The sequence below is a fragment of the Tiliqua scincoides genome, chromosome 4 (genome assembly GCF_035046505.1).
Source record: "Tiliqua scincoides isolate rTilSci1 chromosome 4, rTilSci1.hap2, whole genome shotgun sequence".
In the NCBI taxonomy this organism is placed as follows: Eukaryota; Metazoa; Chordata; class Lepidosauria; order Squamata; family Scincidae; genus Tiliqua; species Tiliqua scincoides.
In genome coordinates, this window is record NC_089824.1 from 173,647,994 (window position 1) to 173,667,964 (window position 19,971).

General features: G+C 43.3%; 1 protein-coding gene across 2 annotated transcripts in view; it reads right to left on the reverse strand.

Annotated features, from left to right (window-relative positions):
* The window catches only part of TFEB (transcription factor EB), a 73,303-nt gene that overhangs the window by 8,742 nt on the left and 44,590 nt on the right, over positions 1 to 19,971 (reverse strand). Inside the window, exons 2-3 of one of the 2 annotated variants that reach the window (XM_066623221.1) lie at positions 16,958 to 17,066; positions 1,243 to 1,491 (exon numbers count right to left, since the gene is read on the reverse strand). In XM_066623221.1, the coding sequence (XP_066479318.1) occupies positions 1,243 to 1,440 (198 nt within the window). In that variant the 5' untranslated portion in view covers positions 1,441 to 1,491; positions 16,958 to 17,066. The remainder of the gene's footprint in view (positions 1 to 1,242; positions 1,492 to 16,957; positions 17,067 to 19,971) is intronic. The other variant, XM_066623222.1, reaches the window with a different exon arrangement.

Consider the following 19,971-nt stretch of genomic DNA (forward strand, 5'->3'; position numbering starts at 1 on the left):
ACCTGTATTATTATTATTAGTAGTAGTAGTAGTAGTATTTTATTGATTTATATCCCGCCTTTTTGCTCCATGGGCACACAAGGCGGCCTACAACAATTAAAAAATACAAAATTAACAACTAAAAACAATAATTAAAACAGTATTCAAATAATTAAAAATTTAAAACAAATCCTGTGGATTTTAATATAAAAGGAGAAAGAAAGCCAGCCAGCCTGTCAACAATTAAAAGCTTTTTGAAATAAAAAGGTCTTCAGTCCACACCGAAATATTACCAACGAGGGAGCAGTTCTCAGTTCTAAGGGGAGGGTATTCCAAAGTTCGGGGGCCACCACTAAGAAGGCCCTCTTCCTGGCCGCCGCCCCTCTCACATCTCTTGGGGGCGGTCAAAAGGGCCCCCCCAGGATGATCTAAGAGCATGGGCAGGATTGTAAGGAAAGAGGCGGTCCCTCAAATACCCCGGACCCGAGCCATAAAGGGCTTTAAGAGTCAAAACTAGCACCTTCAATTGGGCCCAGAACAGAACCAGCAGCCAGTGTAGCCGCCAAAGCAACGGCTCAACAGAGTCAAACCGCCGTGCCCCAGCAACCACACGAGCAGCCGCGTTCTGTACTAGTTGTAATTTCCGGACCATCTTCATAGGCAGCCCCACGTAGAGCGCACTGCAATAATCTAATCTAGATGTCACTAGGGCATGGGTCCGCGCAGCTGAGGTATGGTTGCAGCAGTATTGTCTTAATGTAATCTGTACCACAATCTGTAAAGTCAGTATTATCCCCATATTGCAGCTGGGAAGCTGAGGCTGAGAGGCTTGCTTAAGGTCACCTAGTGAGTTCATGCAGGGATGAGATTCTAACCAAAGAAGTCCCAGCTTGCAGCTCAGGCTCTTAGCCACTGCACTACAAATCAAGCAGATAAGTTTGTATTGGATAATATCCTTTGTATCTGTGCATACAACATTCCACATTTCTAAAAATGATCTCCACCTCTCACTGAATAATGCCTTATTTTTAGTTTTAACCCTCCTGCATTTGGTAAAACAGAAACTTAACTCATTTTGGAGGCCTAAAGAACATATTGGGTTTGTAAAATATTGTTTCACTCTTACAGTCATATATGTTTATCTGATAAACATATCAGACTATCTGCCCACTTGTAAATGTGAGGCAGTTGTTTTTCAAAGCATAAAAGGCACCTGGCTTCCTTGTAGAGGTAATACCACGTCTTCTTCTACTGGAACTGTACCTTTAAGACTTCTCCCGGCACAGGGGGTGGCGACTGGAAATTAATGGGCGTGTTGATGGCAGGAGTTGGAGCCATTGGCATATGCTGCTGTTGCTGCATGTAATGCATCATTGCCTCTTGCTGCATGCGTTCCCGCTGCTCCTCTTGTTGTACTTGCTCTCGCATGAGCTGCATCCGCAAACCAATGCGCGATGCCATGGTGCACACTTCAGGTCAGTCAGAACTTTCCTAAGGAAACTTGGAAAAGTCCTGCGGGGAAAAAAGTAGAATTTAATCACAAGGAGTCTGTCTTCAGGTAAGAACTAAGGATTGCACTTCACAATGAATATTTTGTCCTGGACTACAAAATATGGTTAAGAACCAAATGCATCTTGACACAAAGGAATCAGTTCTACCTTATTTGTTATAAGTTGCTGTTAGTGCGGATGCTCTATCACACTTCTACTTTATACCAATTTTTTCTATCAATTATCAGTTCCCTAACTTCTGTTTTGGTCAGTTTCATGTAACCTACAAAATAATTCCCAACTATAAACATTATTGATATTTAATATAGGCAACAAAAACTTTGTAAGACCTGAATTGCAAGTCAAATCAGAGATTTTTGCAAGAGGTCAGATAAACTGCAAGTTATTATTATTATTATCATCATCATCATCACTCATATTTATATACTGCTTTTCAACAAAAAGTTCACAAAGCAGTTTACAGAAAAAAAAGTTGTTCAAGGAGCTTTGCTAGATACTAGATGCAAGTCAGCTACATATAGAAATGACAAACAAAACAAAACAGATTTTTTAATAATCTGATTAAGCCATTTCTGCCTAACGTTGCATATACACAACAGGGGTCAAATGTACACCTGTGGGCTGGGCAGAAATGGGTTAACTTGAAAGGTCAAATTAGGAGTAAATGCAAATATGTGCGTTTGGCCCTTCTTTTTTTTAACCAATATGGGGGGGGCTGTTAGTAAAAGAGCACATAACCATTGTGGGGGCGGGGGGTTACTAAGGTTACTTTCTCAATCACACAATATAGTATTTCTAAAAGCTTCAACTGAAAGCCAACTGAAATGCTTTAAAAAAAAGTAGTGCATGGTGGGGACGCTGACAGAAATGCTAACCGCAGTGGGAGATAAGTGCTAAAACCCCTCCCCCCATGGTGATTTTGGATTGTTTTGCACCCACTCTCCCTCACTATTTCTTGGAATTAAAAAAAAACCAACAAAGTTCAACAAAATGCATTTGCATATGCTTCTAGATTGACCTTTAAGGTAAAGAAATATAAAGCATGTAACTTTTTTGGGGGGGGACCTTTTATTTTCACTTGTATATGAATACTGACTAACTGATTTAACTGATGAAGATTCACAACAAAATGAGTACTGATTAACTTTCACAATGTTATGGTTTCTACTCTGCCACCATGAGTCAGGAGATGTCTGAGCCAAGAAAATCTAGGCCATGGAGTGTGAGATTTAAAAGTCCACCTCTCCGAGATTGTTATTTGGGGCACTGATAGAAACTTGAACCTAGGTGCACAGAAGGACACTCAGACAGTCTCTTCAACAGTTTTCTCCTCAATCTGTGCTCAAGAAGGAAGTTCACCTTGCACTGAAAAATAAGCTGATTCACATGGTCACCGTACAGATTGCTGCTGCTTTCACACTGCTACTGTGATTGCTATTCATACAATGCATCTGCCATACCAGACAATATGGAACAGTATCAATATGTAAAAGGAACACACCTTCATTTTTCTTCTGCTATACAAGGATTTCCCCCTTAAAGCCTCATGGAATTCTTCAAACCTATATTTGCACCATACTACAAGTGGGAATATTGGGGCACAAAGCATGGGTGCCTTCAAGATCACCAAGTCCACTAAAAGCAATACCACCACATGTCCGAGATGCCATTCAGAAGGCTAACAAACACGGACCACACTTTCTCCTGTGGTCAGGAACAGACTTTCTGGTCTGTAGCTTCCACATAATGGTTTTAGTTCTTTGACAAAAAGTACCATTTTTTTGTACTCACTCATTTTAGTAACACTCATTTTAGAATCCTGCATGTTAGACATGCAGCATATGATGCAGATGAAGCTGAAGACCAAATAAAGGTAAGAGTCTTGTTCTGGCATGGCAAGAGGATGAAGGAATATTAGATTACTAAATTCAAGCCCTCATCCTACCACTGCTTCCCAGGTTAGAGGGACTAGGCTCTTGCTAACCTTCCCACATGGTGAAAAAAAAATGCTCAACACACTAATAGCAGGAATAAGACAAAACTGGAATTAAGAGTGACACAGTACAGAAAAGGAAAGGAAATGCAGACAGCTTCCTTCTTTTGGTATTTGCTCGTGCTTCTTAAGTCAGATAGTCAAAACTGTACTCCAAGGACATCACCACATCTCTTGTGAGAAATGGCTGTACAATTCCATAAACACATCCATCTAGACAAGAATCACAGCAGGATTATAGAAAACAGTTCACTTCAAGGCCTGAGAGTGATGTGACATTTGAACTGGTTACTTTTGTGGCTCATGCTTTTAACTACTACATACCTGGAGCTTCATAGGGAAAATGTCTATGTGGTATTATCATGGCACATGCAAATACATCTCTAAGCACTTTTTCAAAGTAGCTGGATTTCAGACATGTAGGGCCATTCTAAAGGGCTTGTTTGAATACTGATTTAGATCAAACCCATCCTATGCCTTAGGCTTAGAGAAGATAGCAACGATTTGCAATATGAAATATCTCACAACGAATATGCTCTCATAGCAGTTCTACAGGGCATGCTCAGCACTTCTGAGGAAAGAAGCTGTATAAGCAGCTGAATTCTAAATATGCCTGTAGAAGTTAACACCCTGCTGGTTAAGGCTTTGTCCTCAAAGTGCCTCAGCTCTTTTACTAACTGCCTTCTTCAGTCTTGGGGCGTGAAGAACTTACCGACCCTATCTGGGCACAGATAAAGCTATCGTATTCCTTGCCATCATAACACAGGCGGTACATAACAACCAGCATGCAAAAAAAAAAAAAGGATAATATAAACACATGTGTATAAACACAGCAGGCACCATCTTAGAAGTGGAATTCTCTCCTGAATGAGAGTGAAGGAGGAACACCTCTACTAAGATACTTTGGAAAAATAGCCACTTACACGTGTGAAACCCAATATTTTTCTAAGCAGCTGCATGGATCCCAGGGTATGATTTGAGGCATACAACACAGCCACTCCATGCTGAAGCCAAGCAGGTTAAGGTCTGGTCAGAGCCTGGATAGGTGACTATCAGATTCCAAATTGATTTCCAAGGTGTGGTACAAATGTAATACAAATATTACATGACAAGTGATTAAACAGGCAGCCCAATTCTACTAAAAGTGCTCCACCAGTGGAATGTGCACCACACTGGCAAAGTGGCAAGATCCAGGTGGGAATGCCTTGATCCCACTGCACTCACCAACGCTGCCAAAGAGCACAATGAAGCTACCAGCACAGTCACTGGCACACTTGCTGGTGGCAAAGATACCACCCACCAGTGCCAGGTAAAGCAGTGGTGGGAGGATGAGGAACAGGGGAGATTCTGAACATAGAAGAAGGTGGGAGAGGGAGGGGTGGGATCGGCAGCACTCACCTGTGAACCCTTTGTCCCTCTCTGCCACCGTTACATTCCTCGGTCCTGCACCAGCAAACTAGGTGGCTCAGGACCAACAAGACCTATGGGCAGGGCCTAGAAGAGGGGGTAAAAGGGGGTAATTTGTACCTGGGCCCAGGGTCAGAAAGGGGGCCCAGGAGCCAAAGGAGGGGCATATCCTGGGAGCTTCCATTTTCCTATCTACTCAGAATTTGTTACCCACATGGGATGCTGGAGGCCAGGGCCTCTGAGAGGAATTTTATCAGGGGGTACAAAGTTTCTTTTGGGCCCTTTCCAAAGGGCGAGAGGTGGAACAGAGCAGGAGAGGGTATGACAGGGTGAGCAGAATGAGGGCAGGGAGGGGCAAAACAGGGTGGTGGGAAGGTGGAGAGAGCTGAAAAAGTCTTTGGAGCCCAGAGCTACTCACTCATGTGACACCAGCAGCTAGATACGGTAATATGGAAAACCAAACACACTCCTAAGTCTCTCTAAGATTTTTTAAATATAGAAAATTAGTATCATCACATTTAGGCTCACACTAGAATGGAAAGTGTACTGATTGCACCAAAGCATACTTCTGTAACACCCGTAGCCCCACAGCTGTGTCCCTGAGCTCCAATGCACTCCTTCATGGTAAGCAGATCCACAACCCAAAGAGCTACTGTAGCAGGTCAGTTTCCTCCCAAATCTGACACTGTGTTAAGGAGTGTCATGCATGCATTCCTCTGGCCAGCATATATGGCTTGCCATAACTGTGCCCACATGCTCGAGGTGGTGTCACCAACATCCTGTGTGGGCAACAAGACTGAGTAGATAGAAAAATGGAGGATCCCAGGAAATTTCTGGGTCCCCTCCTTTAGCTCCTGGGCCCCCTTCTTGAACCTGGGCCTGGGTACAAATTATCCCCTTTACCCCCCTCTCCTATGCCCTGCTGGGGGCACTACCATGAGCATGCAGCTGCAGCTACTGGCAAGCCATCTATGCTAGGCCGAGGAATGCATACATGACACTCATTATGTATCCATGCACTGTCTCATGCATACATGACACAGTGTCCAATCTGGGAGGAAACTGGCCTGCCACAGCAGCTATTTGGCTTGTGGATCTGCTTACCATAAACGAATGTAGAAGAGCTGTGGGGCTACAGCTGCTGCAGAAGCAAATTTTGGCCTGCACAGGACACTTTCCATTCTAGTGCGAGCCTAAATATGATGATACTAATTTTCTGCATGATTTTCTCTACTTAAAAGATTTTAGAGAGACTCAGGTGTTTGGTTTCCCATATTATTATTAATTATTATTATTAACTTTATATCCCACCTTTCTCCCTGCAGGGACCCAATAGATATTACTGCATCTAGCTGCTGATTCCATAGGGGTGGGTAGACCTGGGCTCCAAAGACTTTTCCAGCTGTTTCCACCCTCCATCCTACCCTGTTGCGCCCTATTCTGCTCACCCATTACCACCCTCCCCCATTCTGTTTCATCCCTCCCCCTTTGCAAATGGACCCAAAAGAAACTTTGCACCCCCTGATAAAATTCCTCTCAGGGGCTCTGCCTATGGGGAATTGGAAACTTTCCCCAAGGGTAAAGGAATGCACATCATTATAAAGGGAAGAGAAGAGTGCCCCTCTCACCACTGAATGCAGCATGCACCTCTTTGGTGCACCTCCATCGACAGGGCATTTAGTTAGAGTTGGGGCCTAATGTTGCAGCCCTAGGTTTTCCTTTATGCTCCCATTCATCTGGTAGCAACGGACATCTTTTACAATTATTTGCTAGTGCACTTGCACATATTTTAAGAACAGAGCTAAAAATAGTCAGATGTGCAGAACATGTCGTTTGCACTATGGCATTCACAACAAACTAAAACTTCCTGCCCTTCTAGAAGTACAGGTTGAGTCTCATTATTCGCAGGCAAAAAATGCACTAAAGCAAATCAATTTAACAAAGTCCCTTTGCTCAGGTGATTTAAAAACAGCATTGCTAACCTTTTGAAATGCACACAGAGGCAATCAGTCTCTCTCCAGTCCCTTAGGTTTCACTAAGAGGCAGCAATCCCTCCATTCACCAGGTGCTGCAGTGAGGGGGAAAGAATGGAAGAGGCGATAATCACTGCCATTTAGCCTTTTTTCACGTGTTCAGGGAGATGGGAGGTGTGAAGGTTGGAGAGAAAATGATTGATTGATTGTCAGCCTGTTGCCCTCTCTCACATTAACAAGGCTATTGTTAAACGACAGTTTTCCTTTAATTTAAAGCAGAGGTCTCTAAACTTTTTGGCCGAAGGGCCACATCAAATATCTGGCACGGTGTTGAGGGCCAGAAAAAAAATTAAATATAAAATTTAAATAAATACATTAGAGAAGGAACTTAGATAAATGACTGAAATGAATGAATGGGCTCAAATGTCCAGGATTTCTCCAAGCACCAACAAAGCCCAAGAAATAAAGCACACACATTTAAATGGACCCCCATTCCCCCACTCCACCACTCTGGTTGTGTTTGGTCAACTGGGCCAGAGGCTCTCAGGGGATCAGAGGCTGGCCATGGGCCGGATAGGGGCACTCCGCGGGCCACATCTGGCCTCCGGGCCAGGGCTTGGAGACCCCTCATTTAAAGGATATTTCTCATTAGCATTGAGATAGAAAAATCTCTCCCCCCCCCCCGCATGAAAAATCTGTGGACAATTAGGTTATACCTATAATCACTTGCATGACTGTCTCTCTACAAGAGTAAAAAGCAGTTTTTAAAACTGTGATTTTAAAGGGATGGAATTTTTCCCCTTCTCCATGGATCAGCACATTCCTTCTCATTTGCAGTGGCCATTCATGTTGAGTCAAATCCGTGTATTAAAAATTCCGTGTATAACAAAGTTGGGCCTGTACTCAGGTGAATGTTGTTCAATCCTGGTGACCTGTTACTTTGTATTTAAGTCAATTAGTTTTAAAACTACTGTATATCCTTTGTTGCCTGTATTTAGGAATTGCTACTTTTCTATCCTGTTCTTTAAAGATGTTTCAGTGTATTGTCCAGGAGCCAGATGTCTCCGAGGAAACTTGTCTCAGACTTTTACTCTTGTTCTCTTTGACTTTGGGGGTGTGCCTGGACCTGGCTTCCCAAGGTACAAGAGCTCTCGTTATGAGCTTTGACCAGCCATATAGAGTCAGGCATGCCGTGAGGTCTCTCACACCCATGCAAAGTAAATAGCTCTGGGATTCACTGTTACAAAGTCTAGAGCCTGTACAGCCAACAAAGATGCACATGCTTATGAACTGTAAGCAAAATGTTTTTCTTTGAAACCTTTTTACAGCCAGTGCTACAGTTTTAATTTTAGCAGTTTTAATTTTACACTATTTGAGTCCACTTACTTTATACTCATAGATCCTTTTTTCAACAAATGGGAGATACAGACAGATCAACTCCTTACTGGGTGGTAACACCACTAAGGTGGGAGGTGAACTGGACTTCTGCAATCCTATACATACTTTCCTGGGAGCAGCACTTTATGCATGTGATGAAATGGGCTCTAGCCCACAAAAGTGTATGCCACAATGAATCTATTTGTTGTGTAAGAGCATTGTTTATTTTTTTGTTGTTTTTGCTGCTGCAGACTTACGTGGTCATAGCTCAAGATATTTTGGTTGAGGTCTCACAAAAGGCAAACTATGAACCACCAGTGTCCATGAGCCACAGAAGAATCAGTGTCTTAGCACTAGGAACATGACCTCCCAATAAACCCTAAATCCAGAGATCAGTGGTACCCTGAATTTGGAAGTTTTATATGTTCTTAGTGATCCTTAATGGCATCTCAGCAATTTCTTTGGCCCTTGATAATTCTCCAATGATGGTGAAACTAGTCCATGCAAAACAATGTCACAATGGTCAGGTTTTCCCCTCAGAAAGTTCCTGTACTTATCACTTCAAAATGAGAGCTTAACCTTAAAGCAACAGGGCATAGTAAGCCTAGGCTGTGTACAAAAGACAGGAGAACTGGAAACCAAGGGAGTTTTAAAATAGCCCTGCTGGCTTTGCTTGGCTTCACCCTATGTAACGCTCATCAGCTTCTGCTTTCGCTCTGACTCAGGCACAGGATGGGCGGGGACAGGAGAGGACAGAAGGTCTGAGTTAAGGAGAGTGAGAGCCAGTAGATATGGAGGACAGTAAGAAAGAAAGCAGGCAGACAACAGCTTAGGGGACTTTGTACTGGGAACATCACTCAAATAAACAGGATTGAGCCTTCTCAGTTATTAGATGTACAGCTGAAGATAATCCCAGTTGGAATTATCCTATCCTTGAACTTGGATGGCCCCAGAGAAGTGCAGTTTTTCAAAAAGGGCGTTCAAGGAAGCCCCTACTGCATTCCTGTCATTCTCTTTTTGATCTCTGAGATCCTGGTCTCATACGAGCCAAACAAATTACACCCCTATTAGTATCTGCTCCTTATGACTGTGCATTCCTCTGAGCTTTGGCCATAGGCAAAGAGGTTACATTCAAATACATAATTTGTCTTTTTAAAGAGACATATTACAAGTTGTCTTTCAACTCATACAACGAATTCAATGCATTTTAAAATAATTCCCAAGCCGTTTTCCAAAGTGCACTAATGTGCTATAAGAATCTTAAATATGCCTTGAAAAGGATGAGATTAACACATGTTGTTGGCATCTTTCAGTCTCGGAAGACTATGGTATCGCGCTCTGAATACTGGTTCTGGAACAGAGTGTCCTCTCCAGTGCGCAAAGCCTGGGTAAGGTAGATATGGAGGACAGACTGTTACCCATGCAGCAAATCCCCCCTCTCCATGTCGCTGAAATGGTCCAATGGAAAGGCAGAGGCCAATACTGTTAGTTCCAGCGGCGTAGCAGGAGTTGCCAGAACGGGACTGTGTTCAGCCATGAACTGCCTCAGGGACTCCGTCTCCAGATTTTGCCTCGAGGTTGACTCCTGAAGCCTTTTCCATAACTGGATGTAGCCACAAGGCAGTGGAGGTTTTTGGATCAGAGCTTTCCTTCTCTCCGATGAGCTGCCTTCCCAGGCTCACGAGTCCCATCTACCCAGTGGCTGTTTAGTAGCCTCTTAGGACAAGTACAGCCAAACTGAGGGCCTATTCTTATCCCCCAGTTCCCAGGGGTTGAGATTAACACAATACCCAAAGTATTCCTCCTTTTATGTACAGCATTCCAAATACAAACAAGAGAAAAAGGGAGGGGTACTCACTAGCACCGTGGTTTCTAGACTTCTCCTTGGGAGTTGGGAACCATGTCTTTGTTGGGAAAGGGGGATGGCAGTGATGTGATCCCCAGGATCAAGCAGGTGCCAGGGACAGAAAGGTTTTTTGTTGTTTTTTTAACTTAACTAAGTGCTGACCTCTGGGAGAGTGTGTGGAGACCCATGGATGCTTCTGCAGTGCTCCCCAAACCTCAGAATGATTAAACACAGCAATCAGAACCCACTTCTGGTTTTTCATCACAAAACCCTTAGTGGATTCCAAAAGCCATTTTTAGTCATTCTGAAGCTCTCTGCACCACCACCACCACCCCAGAGGCCAGTGCTTGTTTAGGTAAGTTTTTTAAAAAACCTTCTGTCCCCAGCAGTGGTGCAATTCTGGGGATTAAACTGCTGCCACCAACCCCCCACCCTGCCACTTAAGGGGCCAGAAATGAATGCTTCCCTGGCTGGTGGGTCATGACCCACCAGTTTGGGAACCACTGCATTAGCAGCATTTGATTATCTTATACATGTTCATATCTGGAGGCTAATACTTGTAGAAAGTTCTAACAAAATGCCATAGAACATTTAGCCGTATACTTTCTGCGATTTGTTAAATCTTTCTATAGTTATTAGCTCCAAAGTGTGAAAATGTGGATCCAGAACAAACGTATAAATCACAATATCCTTTAGAATCTACAGCTTGAGATCAATACCGAACAAACTTATCCTTACTCATCCAGGAAGGAAAAACTATTAGGATTTCAAAAGTTTGGGAAATACTGACTTAGCTTTTGCTGGATAGTCCCACAAAGGCCCTTGCAAAGTATTATATCTAGTGAAGACAAAATGGATACATTAATAAATAATAGAAATCACACATGTATCCTGGCTTTTCTCCAAGGAGTGCAGCAAGGCTGCATAAATGTGGACATCTCATTTTATCTCTATGACATACATTAAGAAGAATGGTATTATTTAAAGTTAAAGATATTTTTACTCTGCCTTTCCACTTTAAAAAGGCCTTGAGGCAGTTTACAAAACCTGACAAAAACAAATGTAAAAATAATAATCCAGAAACATACAACTAAACTGCCAGACACAAATGAAAAGTAATCACAACAAGGATTTTTGATACACTTAAAAGCTCAGGCAAACAGAAAGTGTTTTGTCTGCCAATATTTGGTGCACATGCCTGGAGAGCCCCACCACTGGGGTGTATTTCATCAGATGCTGACTGATTCACCCAAGGCTAGTGGGCTTCAAGAGCATGCATTTGATCTATCTGGAACAAGTTCAATTTACTGTTTGTGAATAGCATCAGCAGTGTATTCAAATTTATGTCCTAATCTGTGAATACAAGTATTTATTCTTCATATTTTTATACTGCCTTTCTTCCAAGGAGCTCAAGGTGGTGTACAGGGTTCTTTCCCTCTTTTTGAACTCATAACAACACTGTGAAATAGGTTAGAGACGGGTAAAAGGTCACTCAGGAAGCTTCACGGACAAGTCTTGTGAAATACCTGATAAAGCAAATGAAGGTTGTGTATTAGATGTTCAACATTTCAAGTTTTGCTTTATTTTCACTTGCTCCCAGAACACAAAACAGTCATGTCACAGTGAGTGTTGTGACACAACCTCAGCTGCATTGCCTTTTGGTACAGTTCAGTACAGTAGCTTCATTTGTTTTATGAGGTATTTCACAAGATTCGTCCACAAAGCTTCCTCAGCGACCTTGAGCCTCTCAGCCTCACCAACTTTACAGTGTTGTGAGGACAAAGTGGGAAGGAACCCTGTATGCTCTCCCACACCTCAGAAGACCTACCAGACACAACTAGAAGGCAATTCCAGTATACTGGAGCCCCCCACCCCTGAATTTCATTTTCCGTGGAATTTGGTATCATCAGGGGGCCTGGAACAGATCCCCCATGGACCCTGAGGGACAACAATACTCAAAACCACTGAACTCAATGGAGTTTATTCCCAGGTAAGCACGTATAGGATTGCAGCTTCTTTTGGTTCTACTAGTCACAGAAATGAACAAAGGGTTAGGCAAGATACTGAACCCCCACCCTCTGTCCTCTTTACTTGAATTCTGCTCTACAATTCCAGCATGATTTTCCAGAAGCCATACCCCAGGAAGACACATGCACTGTGGGATGCACTTCCCTGGCTGCAGTGTGTAATGTTATGCCTCTGCATGTGTTCTGCAGTAGTGTAGAGATGAGAGCAAAGTCAAAACTCAGTTACTAGTCCCAGTTAAGTGTCTAACAAGCACACACAATGAGGGCCAACAAGATGGCTGTGATAGGACACACACACCCCTCCTATTCCTTCAGCTTTGGTTGGTATCCGAAAAAAAGAATAACATATTAATCCTGATCTCTCATATAGTACCTGCGAGAGAAAAGACTTGATTATTCCAAAGCTTTTCAGAACTGTAGTTCTACTTTTTCTGGGAGACTGACTGCCATAAAAAGCTACAATGCCCCCATATCTGTGGGTCCTATATCCGTGGCTTCAGTTATCGATGGATTGGGAGACGGTGGGGCCTTCTCCCCATGCACACCCCTTCCAGAGGTGGGGGAAGCTCCCCTTGGTTCTGGAAGGCACAGTTGTTCACCCACATTCACAGTTTCAGCTAACCATGGGGGTGGGGGGGTGTTGCGTTCCAGGACAGAACACTCGCAGATATGGGGGCATGCCTGTAATTGCAGAAAATTGTGTTTGGAGCTCCTACTCCAGCCTAGGAAACATTCAAATTAGCGTAGCTGACTGACACAGCCACACGCTGTTTCTGCTCCAACGCCAGGAGATGAGGAGTATCAGTTTATACAGTACTTGGTGAAAGCAAAACAGCATAAGGGTCCTCTAAAAATCTATGTCTTACAGATCAGAATGTGTACTCCAGGCTTCTATGTACAACACAATAAAGTTCACATCTGGTGTAGAAATAAAGAAAACAGGTTCCAACACCTCATATAAGTGGTCCTCCCACCTCAATCCCCACTTGAAGCTCCAGTTCCACTGGCAACATCAAATTTAGCAATGATTGGAAGTGCTTCTGAGTTAGATACTTTCAATTTATTGCCTATATCCAACCAAGCTTGTCAACAGTTGCCTCAATCATTCACTGCAAGCATACACTGCAATTCTGCATCCTCCTACAAGCCTTCTAAAGTGGGACTAAGCAATGATGTGTAAAACAGCAGCTTTTAGCCCACAGCAAATGAGTCAGACATCCTATTGGACACAAGAAAGGTTGAAAAATAATCCTACCAACAGCTGGACAATAAGGCAAAGTGTCCACGTGAACTCATCCCAGAGGATCAGAAACTGGCCCTGCTTGTCTTGAACTTTTTGGCTTTTCTACAGCTACCATTACATCTGATCCACACGCGTTACAGAATATTTATCATTTTTAAAATACCAGTGGCCAAGAGACCAATATGACTATTGCCCAATTTACTTTGGGCAAGTCACTCCACATATAGATTTAAGAATTTTGCCCAAGGCAGCAGCAGAAGCACATAGTAGAGCAGAAATCCAGGGCTTCTGAATTACAAACTTTCCCATCAGGCTATCTTTTCTTTCTTTCCTTCTCTTTCTGTTTTTCTCTCCCTTCCCCCCCTCCCGTGCAATGCTTTCTTAACTGGGAAGAGACTGCACTGTAATGGCTCAGTTATTTTTCAGTTATGATTTAGGCCAGGGATTCCCCAAGTGTGTGTCACATTGCATTAGGGCACTCACAGGGATGCCGCAGGATGTCTCCAGTGGCCCCTTCTACCTGTTCCCCCAAGCACCTCTATCTTGGATTTCACAAAATCATGTGAAATGCAAAATGGTGGCAGCCAAATCTCCCAAGATTTGGGCGCCGCCATTTTGGACCTCATGAGATTTTGGGCACAATCCTAACCAGGTCTACTCAGAAGTAAGTTATTTTGTTCAATGGGGCTTACTCTCAGGAAAATGTGGTTAGGATTGCAGCCTTTGTGAGTTCCAAGATGGTGGCACCTGACTGAGCCCAGAAGAGGCTACGGGGGTGGTGTCACCCAGATAAGTTTGGGAACCACTGATTAGATTCTTCAGATTCTTTTATTATTGATATATCACTTTTCAACAAAAAGTAGTTTACATAGCAAAATAAATCAATAAATTGTTCTCTGTTCCAAAGGGTACACAATCTAAAATCTTCTCAGGAGCAAATGACTGCAGTGGAGGACAATGGGGAGAAGCAGATTAATGGAGATTAATGGAGAAAGAATATGAAGGTCCCTAAGAACACTATATTGAGTAGGACACGGATACTGGAAATTCAAATCTTGGATGGTGGTGTTCCTTATGCCCCATCATTTTTCTGGAGGAGGCCTCCATTTCATGATGGTTCAATAGGAGCAACCACTTACCAGGTGAGCAGCAAGTGTACGGTCAGGTCAGGATCATCAATCGGCAGCATGAAGAGGAGAGCCAGGGTGGTATAGTGGTTTGGGAGATGGACATAGATCTGGAAGATCCAGGTTCAAATCCCCCCTCAGCCATGAAGCTTCCTGGGTGACCTTGGGCCAGTCACTTTCTCTCAGGGTTTCTCTCAGCAACCTACCTCGCAGGGTTGTTGTGAGGACAAAAGGATGGGAACAGCTGTGTACACCACCCTGAGCTCTTTGGAGGAAGCTTTCATTTTTGTTAAAAAATAATCTTTATTATTTATTATAATCTTTATTATTTATAATTATTATTATCTTTTCACTGCTTCCCTGGATTTTTCTGGCAGATAATGTTGCTTGATAAATTCTACTCACAAATGCAGACAGATGCTACAGACTACCAACTCCTTACATGTTTGCCAAAATAAGTTACCACCTGGTAAATAATCACTTGTGTTAGAACATAAGAACAGCCCCACTGGATCAGGCCAATGGCCCATCTAGTCCAGCTTCCTGCATCTCACAGCGGCCCACCAAATGCCCCAGGGAGCACACCAGATAATTACAAGAGACCTCATCCTGGTGCCCTCCCTCGCATTGGCATTCTGACATAGCCCATTTCTAAAATCAGGAGGTTGCACATACACATCATGACTTGTAACCCATAATGGATTTTTCCTCCAGAAACTTATCCAATTCCCTTTTAAAGGCATCCAGGCAAGATGCCGTCACCACATCCTGCGGCAAGGAGTTCCACAGACCGACCACACGCTGAGTAAAGAAATATTTTGTTTTGTCTGTCCTAACCCCCCCCAACATTATGTTGGGGCGTTATGTGAGAGTGTAAAGAGCATCTCTCTATCCACTTTATCCTTCCCATGCATAATTTTGTATGTCTCAATCATGTCCAAGAGGCACTAAGAGGCCCAAACGCTGTAGCCTTTCCTCATAAGGAAAGTGCCCCAGCCCAATAATCATGTTTGTCACTCTGTTTTGCACCTTTTCCATTCTCCCTGTGTGTGTTCTCTTTCCTAATTATCCTGTGATACTGTCTAGGAATTCCACCCCCACTTTTCTCCCCAGAGAGATATGATGTAAGAATGAGCACAGAAGTGGCAGAGCAGGTAAAAAAGTCTGGGTGTCCCAAATGGCAGCCTAGTACCCTACTCATGGGTTCATCTTTCCTTCCTTTTTGACTATCTCATATCCCAGGTGCAGAAATGTCTAGAAAGTCTTGCAGGTTGCCAAGTCATCTGCAAAGACAGCAGTCCTGCTTTGGGGCCTCATGACTGCTGGGCCTCATTCCTCCTCATAGCATAGAGCTCCCTGAAAAAGGCACAGAATACAAAGATAGATTTGCCATGAGTGACTATCCCAGCCTTAACTGATGGAGATTCAGACTAACAAAGACCCAGGGTATGCTGCCTTGGGCTACAAAAGGCAGCATTACAGAAGTAGGCATTGGTTAAAGGCAGGAGTCCTGTTGCTCCTCAGTTCAAAGCCTGTTCCAGAATGGGAAAAAGCCTATTTGCACCAACTTTTTCATATCTAAAACTAGCTTTGCAATATGAGCCTGTGTCATCAATATTGTTTCATATCAATTCCAAATTCATACTGATTAGTCCAGTATTCCACTCTGACAGCATTCTGCTCTGAATACTCAGGATTCAGACATGTCACATAAGAAACAGGAGTACAGAAGTGCAAACCACTAGCATGTTCAAAAACAGCAAGGTTTGTGAATGCCTGTATCAGCCTTTGGACATTAATTTTCCACACACTTTTTTTCCTACAGAAACCAATCTGACAGTATTCTTATGGAAGCAAACATTATATGGAAACAACACTAAGTGCTATGCAGATCGATATACCTGTATACTGTTTCAGTATCCCATGGGCCACAAAAATGAGTCAGATATTTTATCTGCTGCTCTTAAAACTAGCAAGTTTGCACCTATATAGCACTAAATGTCCGCTACAGCAGTGGTTCTCAAACCTTTAGCACCAGGATCCAATTTTTAGACTGAGAATCTGTCAGAATCCACTGGAAGTGATGTCATGACTTGAAGTGACATCATCAAGCAGGAAAGGTTTTAACAATCCTACAGTACAATCCCAACTGTACTGTGAGTTGGGTCCCAACTCAGAGTGTGAGAAACACTTTTACAGTATTCCATCCTTGCAACACTGGGATGACAGAAGTTGTATTTAAGTAATTATTATTAAACAAGGCTGCCAAAATAGTTGGCACAAACTTCAGAAGCCCCATTGCAAGGTCTGCACCAAGGAGACCCAAGGAGATCTCTGGCAAGTTTCCTGTGCTCATGGGATGCAGCGGTTGCCATTTTGGCACTGCTCTCCCTCCAGGCACCAGTAAGCTTAGGATCCTTTTCCTAAAAACTGATAGATTAACCTTTAGTCTTCCACACAGGGTTGTTACTCACCAAACACAGATGGCAGGGAACCCACAATGGGGCCTTCGGATCGCCTCACAGGCTAGAGAGGCACATATGGGAGGAGACGCTCTTTCAGATGTCCCTTCAGTATGGCATCCTAGCATTCAAATAGGGAGAAGCATAGAGGAAGATCAAAATCAATGGTGTAGCATTGAGCATGGTACAGTTCTAACAAAAATCCACCAAAGCACACATTAGCAATGGAAAAAGCATTGATATAGATTGCACACTGCATCTATATTTTTATCAACATATTCATTTTTGCCTGTTACTGCAAAGCATGCCAGTATGTGAGGATCAGCAGTATTTGCCCCATGTGTTTAGGACACAAAAATGAAAAAAGACAGGACAATGCATTTTATGTTACAATACAATGCACATGATGCTAGCCAAAAATCACTGATCCTCAAACACTACTAAGCTTTGCAACAGTGGGTGAGAATGAACTTGTCTCATAAGTAGCAAGCACAAGTAGGGTAAGCTAGAGGGGAAAGGAGGGGAGGGAGATATTGTGGCCAGGGGAAATCCAACAAGAGCCAGCCATGTAGAAAACCCACAAAAGGGTGAAATTATCTATTGTGATTCAAGAACACATGAGCCTGTGACATCTGACTTGAAAGTTCATTTCCCGCACCCATCCGCATCAGAAGGCATAGTGACCTTTTATAAAACTTCAGCTGTTTTATTCACCTGTACCTTCTTATGAGTTTAGATTTTGGTGCAGGAGGAGTTAAGGATATTTAAAAGCTGGGCAAAAAACTGGTCTTATTTACAGAAGTAAAAAAAAAAAAACAACCACCACCCAAGGAGCTAGACTACCTCCAGGCAGAAGCATAATTATTTTACAGTGCCTCCCAAAAGGAGCTTTAAGTACGAAAGCATCAGTTCCAAACAGCTTTGCACATTGAGGAACGCTTCACACCTGTTCAAAGAGACCATGAAGCAGAGGTGGGTGAACATTGCTGTAGGCGTAAGTCGAGAATTCCTCCCAGGACACTGGAGCAAAGTGACACCACCAATTGTAAAGCCAGGGAGATTCAAGCCACCAGCACAGTCCCTTGGAGACCTGGAGTCACTTTCATTCACAGTTCATAAATCTAGCAACACAGGCTGCACCTCCTCCGACTTCACACCAGTTGCACAGCAAAGACAAGATGCATGCTGGAAGCTAGAGCTGAGCAACTTATAAGGGTTTTGAAGCTGGTTTGTCAGTGAGCATTGCTGTGCTTGCTCAGAAGTTAATTATTACTATCTGCCAGAGCCACCCTGGCTCAATACGTACAGTACTTTTTAAAAAAAATTCTAGTTAAAAAAATGTACAGGATAATCAATGCACATTTAGATCTTTCCTGCAAAATACAGACCTGCTAAATTAGTTCCAAGTTATGCTTATTCCGTACAGAGTTCCAATTTATACCTATTTCTACTACCCAGAGCTTTGATGTAGGGGGAGGGGGGGCAAACGGCTGCAGAAATATATTTATGAAGAGGGATAAAAATAAACTTCTAAGTGGCCAGCTACTATATATAGTCCATGCAAAACATTCAAGGGTGGGTTAGGTTACAGATTCCTCATACTAGTCAAGAAGGTGGCCTTGCCCAACTTATTTTTAAAAAAAATCATTCTTGCTTGGGAGTCAGAAGGAGATACAATTTCCAACTACTGGAAATTGCTGTACTACTGCTTCCTACTGATCATAATATCTACGTAAAATAAAGAAATATGGATTTAAGGAATCTCAGTGACAGTCCTCACAAATCATTATCATCACAATATACACTGTACAGTACTGTAATGGGTAACCACAATTCTGCTTGTGGATTACGAGGGTGCAAAATTAGGAAGTTCTGTAGGGTTGGAGCAGTTGTACTGTAATAAGCCCCTCACTCTTTCAGATACTTGTGATGAAGGAGACACAGAACAAACCCACTTCCCCTCCCCCCCAAAGTCCACATGTTACAGCAAGAGCAACAGACCCATGTATGCTTCCTTCAGTTGCCAGGGATGCTAGCAGTGGAAGGAAGCATGCAGATGTGAACTCAAGGTTGCCAAGGGGAAAAGTTGTCCAGTAAATGCAAAACCCCACAGTTGTCACTGAGACTGAGCAGAAGAGAAGAAATGCAGCTGCGCTCTTGCCTTCTACTCAAGGTAGTACTCTCCCTGCCTGGCTCAACATGAAGCTTAGCTGAGTAGGGTGGGGGTGCACAGCAATGGCAGAGAGAATATATTTGGTGCATGATTTGTGTTGGGGGTTGACCAGGTGGGGCACTGGCCAATAGCCCATGCAAAACCCACCCAACTGGGGGGAATGCCTGAGCCTCAGTAGTGTCGGCAGCAGCAGTGCCCAATGCACCAATAGGGGGTGCCATGGGAGTCCAGACCTTTGCTCCAGGGCTGCCAGCAGCCTGGTGCTGTCACTGATTTGGATTTCCCTGAGATGTCTCTATGCCCCAGTATTTCCAAACTCAACACATTTCACAAAGATTACAAGATGCAAAAGGCTCTGCAAAATATTGCTTCATCTCAGAATCATGCCCCTGCTCCACTCCTCAGTTCCTGTTGGGTGTTTGCTTTACAGTCAACACTGATGTATTATGAATGGAAAAATCAATTGCACCGTCAAGTGCATTTCTAAATTCTTTGCCAGCAGAAAAGTCCCAGGAGGGACCCAATAATTATAGAATGCCCCAGGAGGATGGGGGGGGGGTTATCTGACCCTTGCCCCTTGTATTGTGATGCATCTTTGATCCAAGATCCCTCAGAAAAGGAAATACAAACAGCTATGTGTGAATCCCCCTCCCCAAGTCTTTCTTCTTGGGTTTTCTTTTCTAAGTGTCATTAAGAAGCAAGCGGGGAGAAAGTATCCTGGTGGGCAGCGTTCCCAAGCTTGTGCCAAGACCAACACACACATCTCTGGTACTTTCAAAGGCAGCCTGTGCAAGACTCAGCCGATCCTGCTACACAATTTAAATGCCCAAAAGCAACTTTATAAAGCTAGAAG